The 11,610-nt window shown below is 43.1% G+C and overlaps 1 protein-coding gene across 1 annotated transcript in view; it reads right to left on the reverse strand.

The window, feature by feature from the left end:
* Window positions 1–4,606, reverse strand: part of ABCB7 (ATP binding cassette subfamily B member 7) — an 83,199-nt gene extending 78,593 nt beyond the window's left edge. Inside the window, exon 1 of the mRNA XM_019540371.1 lies at window positions 4,435–4,606. Coding sequence (XP_019395916.1) covers window positions 4,435–4,599 — 165 coding nt within the window. The 5' untranslated portion in view covers window positions 4,600–4,606. The remainder of the gene's footprint in view (window positions 1–4,434) is intronic.
* Between the last annotated feature and the right edge of the window lie 7,004 nt (window positions 4,607–11,610).

Here is an 11,610-nt window from a genome sequence, read left to right on the forward strand (position 1 = left end):
GAGGTAGGGAGGGGGGCTGGGGCAGGGGTAAGCACTACACAGTCAGGGTGGGGCACGGGATGAAGCCACGAGTGCTCATTTGGTGGTTGCAGGGGAGGGAGTGGCTCCTGCTGCTGCATGCACCCCAAGAGGACATGGGGGGGAGTGGGTACCCCCAGATCTGTGTGCAGGGCAAGAGCAGGCTGCTGCTGTAGGCTGGGGCCAGGGCGCCGCCAAGCTCTTCTCAGCGGGAGACTGGGCTGGGGTTGAGCTTGGGGTAGGCAGTGACGGCACTGGGAGGGGGGTTATGGCCACCCACCCGGAGCTCAACCCAACCCATCCCCTTGCCAGGAAGAGCTGAGTGCCACTCCCTGCCCCAGCCCACAGCGGCAGCCTGCCCTCACCCAGCGCACAGATCCGGGGGCACATGGCCCCATGCCCTCCCAGGGTATGTGCAGCGGTGGGCTCCCTGTACTCCCCCACTCCCTCCCTCGCTGCTGGGGCCTCAATTGCGCCCCCCCGCTTCCCTCACAACAGACTCACCAGATGGACCCAGCTGCTCTCCACACCACCAGGCTGTGCTCTTAGCTGCCTACATGCTGCGCTGCGGCTGTGTGCTCACACATGGCATTTATCACATTATTGGCCACATTAGCCAAAGAAAGCCATTGCCAACACAGTCAATTTTCCTTATATTGGTGCCAATCTGATATGGGACCAATATATCAGCGCACTTCTAAAGATATCCAAATTGCTTAGAAAAATAATAAGTTTTACATTTAATTCGTTTATAACTAGGCTCAAAATATATCAGGATCTAACTACCCTGTGTCTCTACTGTCATCCAGAAAAGATGGTAAATATATTTAGCGTGTGTGTTAAGAATTAGGAGCTTCTGCCATGGCAGATATGCTACTGAGTAGCTGGAGTAACACAAAGGGTCCAATTGAAAGACTCCCTCCAAACACTTACTTAGAGGGGTGTAAACCTTGCTGTACTTAATAGGAGAAATAAAAAAAAGAACAGCCAGAAGAGACAAGGGATGTAAAACCTGGTTTATACATGATACATCACCCGACAGTGCAGGAAAGAGTCACACAGACTTAACTGGGCGAAAGATAGATTTCAGATACTTGGTTCAGACTTAACTGAAACGTTCTTCAAAGGATGTAAATTTCAAATCGCAGTATATCATACTTACTAGAACAAACATGCTATACTGATCCATATTTTAAAATAATATGCCAACATAGATAAATATATAATATATCACATCTATATTTAAAGACCCTACTGCTACAAATACACATTAAGAACTTTAACTAAAGTCAGAACTTGCCACTTAAATAATTTTGAGGGAGGGCTGGGGGAGGAAAATATGTTCCTCACTGCTGGGATTTTTCCCAGCAAAAGAAATCAGTTTCGTGTTGGAAAACTAAAAAAATTGTTTTGTGTCGGCTGAGCCTGAACTGAAATATTTTGGTTTGCTGAACTGATCCAAACATGAACTTGTTTACAGAGGTGCAGTACCTCATGGGAGCTGTACTTCCAAGTACTTTCTGCTCCTCATCAACCTAATTCAGTGGCTGGACTTCATAGTTTCATAATCTCACAGAAGTAGGGACGGAGGGGACATGAGCAGATCATCTAGTCCACCCCCCCTGCCCTCGGCAGGAATGAATACAGGGCTCTTATGACCCCTACTAAGTTTAAGCTCAAATGACCACAGCTAGGTAGTTATCAAGCCTCATTTTAAAGACCCCTAAGGTAGGATGCAGCACTACTTCCCTTAGAAGCTGGTTCCAGATCCTGGCCACCCTGACCATGAAGTAGTGCTTTCTGATATCTAGCCTGAACCTACACTCAAACTGCTTCTGGATGTTGTTCCTTGTTACTCTGGGAGGTGCTCAGGGGAACAGGGTCTCACCCAATCCCCTCTGGTCCTCCTTGGTAAGTTTATAACAGGCCACAAGATCCCCCCTCAGCCTTCTCTTTTGGAGGCTGAACAGGTTCAGGTCCCGTAGCCTCTCCTTGTTGGGCCTGCCCTGCCTTGATCATGCTAGTGTTCCTCCTCTGGACCCTTTCCATGCTGTTCACATCCCTCCTGAAGTGCAGCACCCAGAACTGGACACAGTACTCCAACTGTGGCCTGACCAGTGTCGCATAGAAGAGGGGGGATCACCTCCTTGTCATGCATCCACAGATGCAACACAAGCAGGTCCAAGGTGCAGTTAGCTTTGCTGACCGCATCCTCACATTGGCGGCCCATCTTCATTTTGGAATCAATAATGACTCTAAGATCTCTTTCTGCCACTGTGAAAACATTTGTGTTAGAAGTGGGATTTGAACCCAGGCCTCCATACAGAGATCAGAACACCCATCCACAACGGCAACTAAGCCCTGAATCTGGCACCTTAAACCACTCAGCCAACTTAAATAAATGTAAGTACAGCACCCTTGATGCAATCTCCTTTCTGACACAGCCATACAAATCTTGAGAGTAGTAATCAAGTAAAGGAGATTAACTCAATGACCACTCAGAACACTTCATTCAAAAATTATTTTTGATATTTTGACTTCTTATTCAATTCAGGATGGAAACAAATACCAACGTAATTTTTGTATCAGGTGGAAATTCCATTTTTTGCTTTCAATTGGAGTTGAGCAAATTTGCCCCTTAATTCAGTTAAAAACCATGGTTCAATTTCTACACTGAATCCAAACTGCATTTCGTAATGAGCAAAACTATCATCTGACTGGAATTGTATTTGCATAAGGAAATTAGCTAACAGTTTTGCTGTCAAGTCACTTACAAGTTTTGTATCTTTTAACAGAAAGAATTGCAAAAGCACTTTTATTTCTATAGTTACTGCAGTTGCTAGCGAATTTAAATATCCTACACTGCAGTGAAAAAAAACAGAAGTCAAGTATACTTAATGTCAGAGAACTAGATTATTAATAATTTTTCAGCCAAAATTTACATCAACCTTTATGATCATTTACTTTAATAATAGTATCTTAAAATCAGGACCACTGTTTTTGGAATTACAGTACTAATCTCAACTGCATTACAACAGTCCATGGAAAAATACACCATTAATCACTATAAGGAATAAAAAATGTCAAGAAAAAGGCAAAGAGTAAAAGAAATGAAAACTGAAAATGATACGTAATAAACACTCTGGTAAACATCTTGCTGAATACATTTCACCATTTTTAGTGAAAAAACACTAAAGGCGTTCTACATCTAGTCAAACATGATGATTATTTAAAAGAATTTTGCTGACACTTATATCAATAAATATTTTCTACTGTTCAACACGCCCAGGCAATTTTACACACCAAACTTGACCGCTTTAACAAAATACAACAAAAAATAGGCAAAATTATATTGTCTTAGACTACAGTGGATGAGGTTGGGGATGGCAGCAGCAGATACTTCCTACCCTGAGGCATAGGCCTCCTAGCCAGAGTGAAAAGAATTATTTGCATTTCAAAATATACATCCCTAGCTTTGACCCCAACTCTCTACATTTTGAAATGTATTGTTCTCCTTGGCATACACTGATTTTCAAACCCCTGTCAGTTAAAATGTACTGGTTAACACCCTTCAAATACAACCCATTTTTTTGTCATCTGTACAAGACTTATGAAGAAAAACCCAACCTCTGAGGTTACTGAGTTCCACGCTCATTTAAGGCATCGGCCCAGCACTTCCCCAGAACACCTCAAAAGAAAAGCAGCATCATGCATTTCAGCAGGGGCCAACCTTTTCAGCAGGCATGTCATAATGTAGCCTTGCACCCTCCCTGAGGATCACTCCAAATCTCCTTCCCCTGACCTACCTGCAGTTCAGCTTTCTGCTCCTTATCTCACCTGGACCTCTGGTGACTCTGGAGCCACCTTCCCACCCTTCATCCACTCATCTCTGGGCCATTTGTGGGTAGCATCTGCCGGCTCCGCAGACTCATTCGGGGTTGATGGGCTATGCTCCTTGCCCCACCCCGGAGCACTGATTACCAACCTCTGCCCCTCGCTCCTCTCCCTGCTTTTGCTGTCCCAAGACCTCTGCAGGCCATGTGTCTCCTTCTAACATCAGAGGAAACTAGAGGTTTGTGTGCTATGTTTCCCTATGCATATCCGATAGGCCTGCCTGACCTTCTGCCCCCGATACTACTGCCCTGCCTTGTGCCCTCCAATCCCTCCCCACCTCGCCTTAGGCCCGCCCAATCCCGCCCTGTCCCAACCAACCCAAAAGTGGGTCACAAAACTGAACAAAACTTTCAAAACGGGTTCTCCTTTCAAGGAGAAAAACGTGGGAACCTCTTGCAGAGGGAGTACCCAGGGGGCAGGGACTGCCCACAAATGGGCCCCGGTACAAAAGAGGTGGAGACCCACCGCCCGGAACAAGGCGCCCACCCCCCGTGTCAGCGCCCGAAACCGTCGCCCGCGCACCTGGTCAGTCCGTGGAGGCGCCCGGCCCCGCCGCCGCCCGCCGTCTACCCAGCAGTGAACGCCAGCAGCCGCCCCCGCCGCCGGCCACAGCACAGAAGCAGTCAGCAGCCGCCGCCGGCGTAGCGCCGCCACCGCCAGGCTCGGCGGGGACCTCAGCAGCGCCATCTTGGCTGCGGGCCGCGGGGGGTTGTGGGACGGTGGCGCGGGCCGGAAGCGGGGCCAGAGCAGGGGCGGGGCCTGAGGCAGTCCTGGCAATGGAGACCCGCGAGTGGCGCGATCGGAGGGCGTCTCCCGCCTCCCACGTTTGGGCGGGTCTGTGGGAGGCCGCGCAGCAGCTGCAGGAGTGTCCAGCCCTCGCCTGGGCTACGTGAGCCCGGCTTAACCTGTGTTGTCAGGGGCTCCACCCTAACTGGTCCCGCCCAGGGCAGAGGTGCGGGAGGCTGGCGGGGCTCCGCCGCCCTCAAAAGGGCCATTCCAATGTCCGGGATTATTCAGAAGGAAATTTGTTCGCATCACGGGAAGGGTTGTCGTGCCCCTTAAACCCAGGGTGCCTCCACCCCGGAGGAGGCCGCCCAGTTCCGGACTGCCCCCCCCCTCCCCCCAGAAAGGATAGAAAATGGCAACGGGAAGGATTGGCGGTGTGGAGGGTAGAGTGGGCCATCCTCCTGGAGTGCCCCGGCGTCTCCAGTAATTGGAGAGAAATCTCCAGGAGGCTGCTGAGAGCCACTGGGAGATAAATGCCAGGGCGCTCGAAAATAAAAAGATGAAGCCAGAAGGGAACAGCAGCGCCTGAGTGAGGGACAAACATAAGAGGGATGGGGGTGAGGAGGGGAACGCACGTTGAATCTGATTTATGCAGTTGTCCAAAAGGTTTTTAAAATGTAATAGTTGCATGCATTTGCCTTCCCCATGTCAAGCCACGAACGTCATGACGTCATGCGAAACCTCGGGGAATAGATTCAAACAGAGTCGGCATCCCTAACGGAGGGGCATAAACATGAGAAACTAAAGAGGCAAGGCCTATTCAGCTTGGAAGAGATACTCGGGGAGGACATGACCAGAGTTTACAAAACACTAACTGGTGAAAAGAAAGTCAGTAGGGATTTATTATTGGCTTCCTCTCACCGTATAAGATTTGGAGTTACAAGTCGAAACTGGTCAGTAGTAAGTTTAAACCTAGCAGAAGGAAGTTCTTTTTCACCTGGTGCGTCAGTGAAGTGGGGAACTTGTCGCCACCGGGGTGCTGGAAGCTGATTCCAAAAGAGATTGGATACATTCTTGGAGGAAAGTGGGTGTTGAGCGTGGGAGTTAAGGGAGTAGCTGCTGAACTAGAACCTCCTTGATCTTAAAAGCTGGAGGTTGCAAGAGAGAGGAACAGTGGGGAAAAAAACCCTGGTCATACCCAGGCCATTCTCCCTCTCAGCATCCAGTCTCTGCCCCTGTGTGACAAAAGAGACTGGGTAAGATGGACCTACGGTCTGATCCAGTAACTGGCAATTCTCATGTTCTCCCCTCTGCTTGAATAAAAAAAAGGGGCTCTGTCTTGACTCAAGAGGCCTGGCTATGAAAGTCCAGAATATGCATTGAGAAATGTGGGCTGCATCCCAATAAAGGGGTAGTTCTTTCTGCACAGAAATAACTCTGCATTCAAGAGGCCTTGGAGAACTCCTTGGGCAAGTGACAGTGTGATCAGCTCAACTATTGTTCGTCTGACATCAACTCCACATGGTAAAAATATAGTCCCCAATTAAACAGTAGTTTGAAAGTAGGAACTAGGCTGTGGATTACAATGGTGCATGTCCTCTCAGCTGATTGTCAGGCAGAGCCACGATGAAGCTGTAACTGTGGCATTTTTAATCACCCGAAGATCTCTTCAAAGCTACCAGACCTTGACTGCGGCTGCTGCTGCCTTGAAGGAGAGTGGTGAGCTCAGTTAGGGAGACAGCCTGACAGCATACAAAAGACAGAGAAAGGCCTGGCTTAAAACTGATTTTAATGAGGCAGGTTTTACTAAGCTGAACCATGACATTTAACTTTACTTCAACCAGGATTCATTTCAAACAATATAGGTGACGTTTCTGTCACTAATCAGTCTTCATTATAACTGATTTTGGCAGCACTTAGGTCTGAACCCTGCCACCTAGTGGAAACTTACTGACACAGGTCTTCTGGCAATTGACTAAAACAAAACCGCTGTGCTATGCTGGTTTGCGCTGCTCTGGAGTCTTTCAAGTGGTGACCAAAAATCACTTGCCAAACACAGATTGTTCAAGACACATACAACCCCAGTGAAATAATGGTATTATTACAGCCCTATGTAATCTGAACAAGAGAAGAATAAGAGGTTACTTGAAGCTCAGTCAAGCACTAAGTCTGGCGGGATCTGCAACATAATTTTGGAGAGCCATTGAAGTTAGAGATGGAAAAATTGTATTGAATCATTCTTGTCTTTATAGAGTTTTTTCTCCACAAAGCACTTTCTAATATTTTTTCTCATCTAATCTGATCTATCGTTAAAATTCCAATGCAAGTGAGCTGGTCCTGTAAGGAATACATGTGTATACATATTGCTTATATGGATTACAGGTAGCTGTTTTGATTGAAACCCTCAAAACGGAGTTATATCTTTCACTCAGAGATGACTGTGAGAAGCAATTAAAAGGGTTACATATTAACATCTTAGTTTACAGATAACTAAGTGGAGACCATGATAATAGCCTATGCTGTACACTGTAGGAAGAGGGGAAAAATCTGGTAATACAAGAGGAGATGACAAGAAGAAATGAGCTGAAATTAAACATGGGAAAAGTAAGGATGAATATCAGAAAACATTTTTCTCAAATCAGTATAACAGACAGGAGAATAACACTGGAACTCACTTCATCTGGGATTTTTTTTTATATTAAACTTGAGAAAGCACTAGCAATTCTCCTGTACTGGACAATTCAGCAGTGGGTGTACAGGCTGTTTTGTTTTTTAGAGGAAAAAATGTAATCTTAATTTTCACATTGTATTGGCATGACCAAAATCTATAGCTCTACATTTTCTGTAAGTTAATTTAATTTATATAAATCTATTTTAAGGGAATTAATGTATATAATCTTTACAATTTTGCCCTCATCTCCTTTTCTGTTTTCCTTTTCTGTTTCTTTTCTCCTCTTCCTTATGTTCTTAGTTCAGTTTCCCAATTCTGGTTTTCTATCCACTTGTTCCTCACCTCGACCTTTTAACTTACTCGCAGTTATAACTTGTATTCGTGTACCATCTCATTTTGTTAGTTACTGCAGAAACATGCAAAGAGAGGTCTGCACTGCAGAGTTTTGTTGGCATAACTATGTTGACTAGGTGCGCAAAATAAAAAATCGCACAGTCTAGATGATTTAGGTATGCTGACAGAAACCGTCTAGGTCCACCTTTGCCAACATAGTGCTTCTGTTGATATGGCTTATATTGTCCAGCAGGTGGTGTGGCTACAATGGCCCATATAAGCTCTTTCTGTCAGCACACAAAGGCAAGGTTGAGAAGAACATGCTGCATCTCCACCAGGGGGCCTTGCTGGCCTACAGAAACAGATTGCTATACCAGCAGAGACTTGTCAAGTGCAAGCAAGTCCAAAGACAATCCAAACCCCGAAGAACATTTATGTCACAGTGGGATCTCAGAAGAAAAACTCCACCATGAGTGCTAATTTAGACCTCATTCCCTCGGTCACATTGCCTCCTAGTGCCCATGCTGTGCTAATTAGATAAGAAGATGGATTTGCTGATTTAGCTGGGCTGAGAATTGCAAAAGGGGTCAACCTCATCACTTCTTGGTGACTACCTTTCCTTTGATTTTTCTCTAACAGAATGAGGGGCAATATGGAAATCATGTCAAATTGTAAAAGCATGAATTAAACCCAACAGAGTTTAATCCATAAATACAGCCTCTACGCTACACCCTGGAGTATAACCCAGCCACTCGCTTCCACTCTCAGAAATGCCAACTCCCTAAGATAAGACAATGTAGCTGCCTTAGAGGGCTGCTGAGCATATGCCCAGAGTCTCTCCTAGGCTCTCTGCCTTGGATGCGCTTACTAACATGAATCAACTAAAGCAGTGTTTATATGGCAACTTATGCTCCAGAGAGAAGTGTGCGGGAAAATGCGAAAGTGCATTTGGAAGGTCAGGAAAAGGAAAGTCCTAGCAAAAGTTTTCCAAACAAGGCGGATGATATGGAGGCTTGGTCTATGTGAATGGTGTGGATTTTATACAGTGTAGACCCTGCATGGGAATGAGTTTGTTACAAATTCTTTTTATTAGTTCATCCCTTCTATTTACAACTAGTCTGTCTCCATACTTAAATATAAAGAGTTCTTGTACCAGCAGTGAGGAGAATTGGTAACTTTAGATCAAGGTTATGTCTTTCCTGGTACACCTTACAACCCTCCAATTCTGCGTCTTAATTTAAACAAACTGACATCTACTAAATGTTCTTGCCCTCCTTCCACAGAAGAAAACCTATAGAGAAACCCTGAAGAATTTTCCAATTTTCTTTCAGGATAAGGTTCACTTTTTAAGCATCATAGTCCCTTAATAAAGAGAAGAGAAAGCTAAACTACATTTCAACAGGATATGAAAGCTCTCTACTATTATTTTCTCAAATCTGTATGTTTTCTGTTTCCTAAGGTTGGCAGCTCTGGCCTCATTTAGACCCTCAGATTTTGACAGCTCTGCACACAGATACATGAAATGTCTTAGCAGTTTAAGTAAAATAAAACCATACCTCTAAAAATTCATCAGTGTTATGCTCACTGGAGATTTCTGCAGTGGTAGAGAAGTACTTGAACTGAAATGTGTATGGATGTGAAATCCTGAGATTTGCATATAAAATATCAAGATCATGAAAATGCACAAATTTTAAAGGTTAAAGCTGTGATTTAGGATGAAAGCAGAGGCGTCAGACATATTACATGTTTTATCAGTTGTGAATGGGGAATTTCTGTTCATAAATAGCATTAAAGGGTAGAAAAAATATGATGTTGAATTTTTTCAAAATCCCCTCTTTTCAAAGATGTTTAACAGTATTATGATAGGGTGATAAGCCTATTATGAGACAAATTTAATTCTTTCAGCTATAAAAATATAGAATTTTTCAGAAAAAAAAATTATGTAGATTTAACAGTACAAAATATTTTCCCAAGTAGAACCAGTATTGAAATTAGGGCAAAGACTGAATCCTTTAGATCCAGTGGTAACTTTGGAACCTTAAATGATTGCAGAAGTCAGGCTACTTGAAAGTGCCTCTACAGTTATGGGAATTGAATACTAATCAGGAATTAGGATGGGAGGGTAAAGAATACAGAGAATACTCTACTCAAACTCAAACTGCAATCCTCAAATCCTTCAGAATCCTAGAATATTTGAATCTTCTCTTCAGAAATATGACAACAGGCATTACAACTGGCGTTACTAGGCTTCATCATTAATACTCATTAAGATTACTGAAGATGCTTCATACCTCCCAGAGCTTTAGACTTTTGTCAGTGCACTTAAAATACGTATGGATGTGAACTACTATTAACTAGCCGCTTATGAAATCCATAAAGCAACATTGCATCTGTTCATATTTGGAAAGTTTTCAACCGTCAAATTTGGGCTTACTACAGAAATGATTGAGTCAACTATGACTTGTGTTATGCAGGTCAGACTGAGTGGTCGCAATTATCCTTTACAGCAGTAAATCTGTGAATACACCAACTGAAACAATAGAAACATTTTAATGAAAGTGTAAGAAATATAGAGTATAATAATCAAGGAGGGAAAGGAATTGTATAGTGAAGTACATGAGGCAAAGATGAGGAATGATGGGATGAACTTAGAATGGAAAAATTGAAGTGAGTTAAGAAGAAAAAAAACCTTGCAATGAAATATAATAGGCTAGAGATTAGAAAACTGTGGGGCCACCACCCTGACTTGGGGCTGTTAGAATTAGGTTGGGCAAATCACTAGGAAATTTGCTGAAAGAATAAATCCTTCACTGGGCATGATGGCTAGCATTATTTATATACATTTGTGAAATTTTACCAATCCTCGGATCTCACCATTAAGAACTGAATTATTTGGTGCAATTCAGAAGGAGAAGCTACTTAAAGTTACTAGAATTATAATTAGTGCAGCTGAATCTCAACTTTAAACCCTGTAGGATTATTGTGACTACAAATAATTTTTAGGGGACTCTGCTTTAAAAGCCATAATCTTTGCTGCCTGAGCCAGCCTGCCACTATATTTTACAAATTTTGCTCTGCTATTTGGATTTATTTGGAACATAATAGGTTATAGTAGAGATTTTCATTGGTTTCAGACTTCAAGGTCTGATTTACTACATAGTTTTAAACAATGTATTTTGTAAAAGTAAATTATATTTTACATTTTCCACCATTCCCATGACAAACAACTTGATCATAATAAGAATACTCAATGCCATGACTTTTTAAACTAAAATTGTTACTTTTGTGTTTATCACTATTGAAATAGGAATAATATCTCCCTCTATCACAGGAGTATTGCATGGATAATATTCCTTAATGATTTTGAAAATAATTAGGTTGACAAAGATGGGTAAGTTTTTTGCCACGGCTTTTCCTATGGCAAACAGCCTTATTCATTATACAGTTATCATATTTGTTTGTCTCTAGTCCCTTGTGTATCATAAATCATTTATATTAACATATCACAGTACTATAAAACCTTGCATAATCTAAACGAGAATCTCAACACCTGTATAAAGGACCCTCTTTGCTTTTATCTCCCCAGTTAACCAGCAGTGACTGATTTGCAGTGCCTCTATATTTTGAATACCCTACTTGAGATACCTTAAATGTAGCTGATTTTCAGAGAATGATAAATATTTATCCTCTGAAAAAATCAGACCCTTTTAAGGAGGGTGCCTCAAACAGCTTCACAAAAAATGAAATGCCTTAAATTAGTCTTTTTTTTTTTTATTTAGGCCTCTATGTTTTTCAATGCTGCTTGTAGAAATTATGAGGGAAAGCTGATTTCACAGATAAATAGTATGTAGAATGTGATCAGCAGCATGGTATTGTTTATGTGGCTGCTGATTGTTTCAGTCTGTCTAGGAGAGCACTGACGACCAATTTGATGACTGTTCCTGAAGGTTTTTTGAGCCTGCTATATT

Source organism: Crocodylus porosus, unplaced genomic scaffold (assembly GCF_001723895.1).
Source record: "Crocodylus porosus isolate Cpor-Errol unplaced genomic scaffold, CroPor_comp1, whole genome shotgun sequence".
In the NCBI taxonomy this organism is placed as follows: domain Eukaryota; kingdom Metazoa; phylum Chordata; order Crocodylia; family Crocodylidae; genus Crocodylus; species Crocodylus porosus.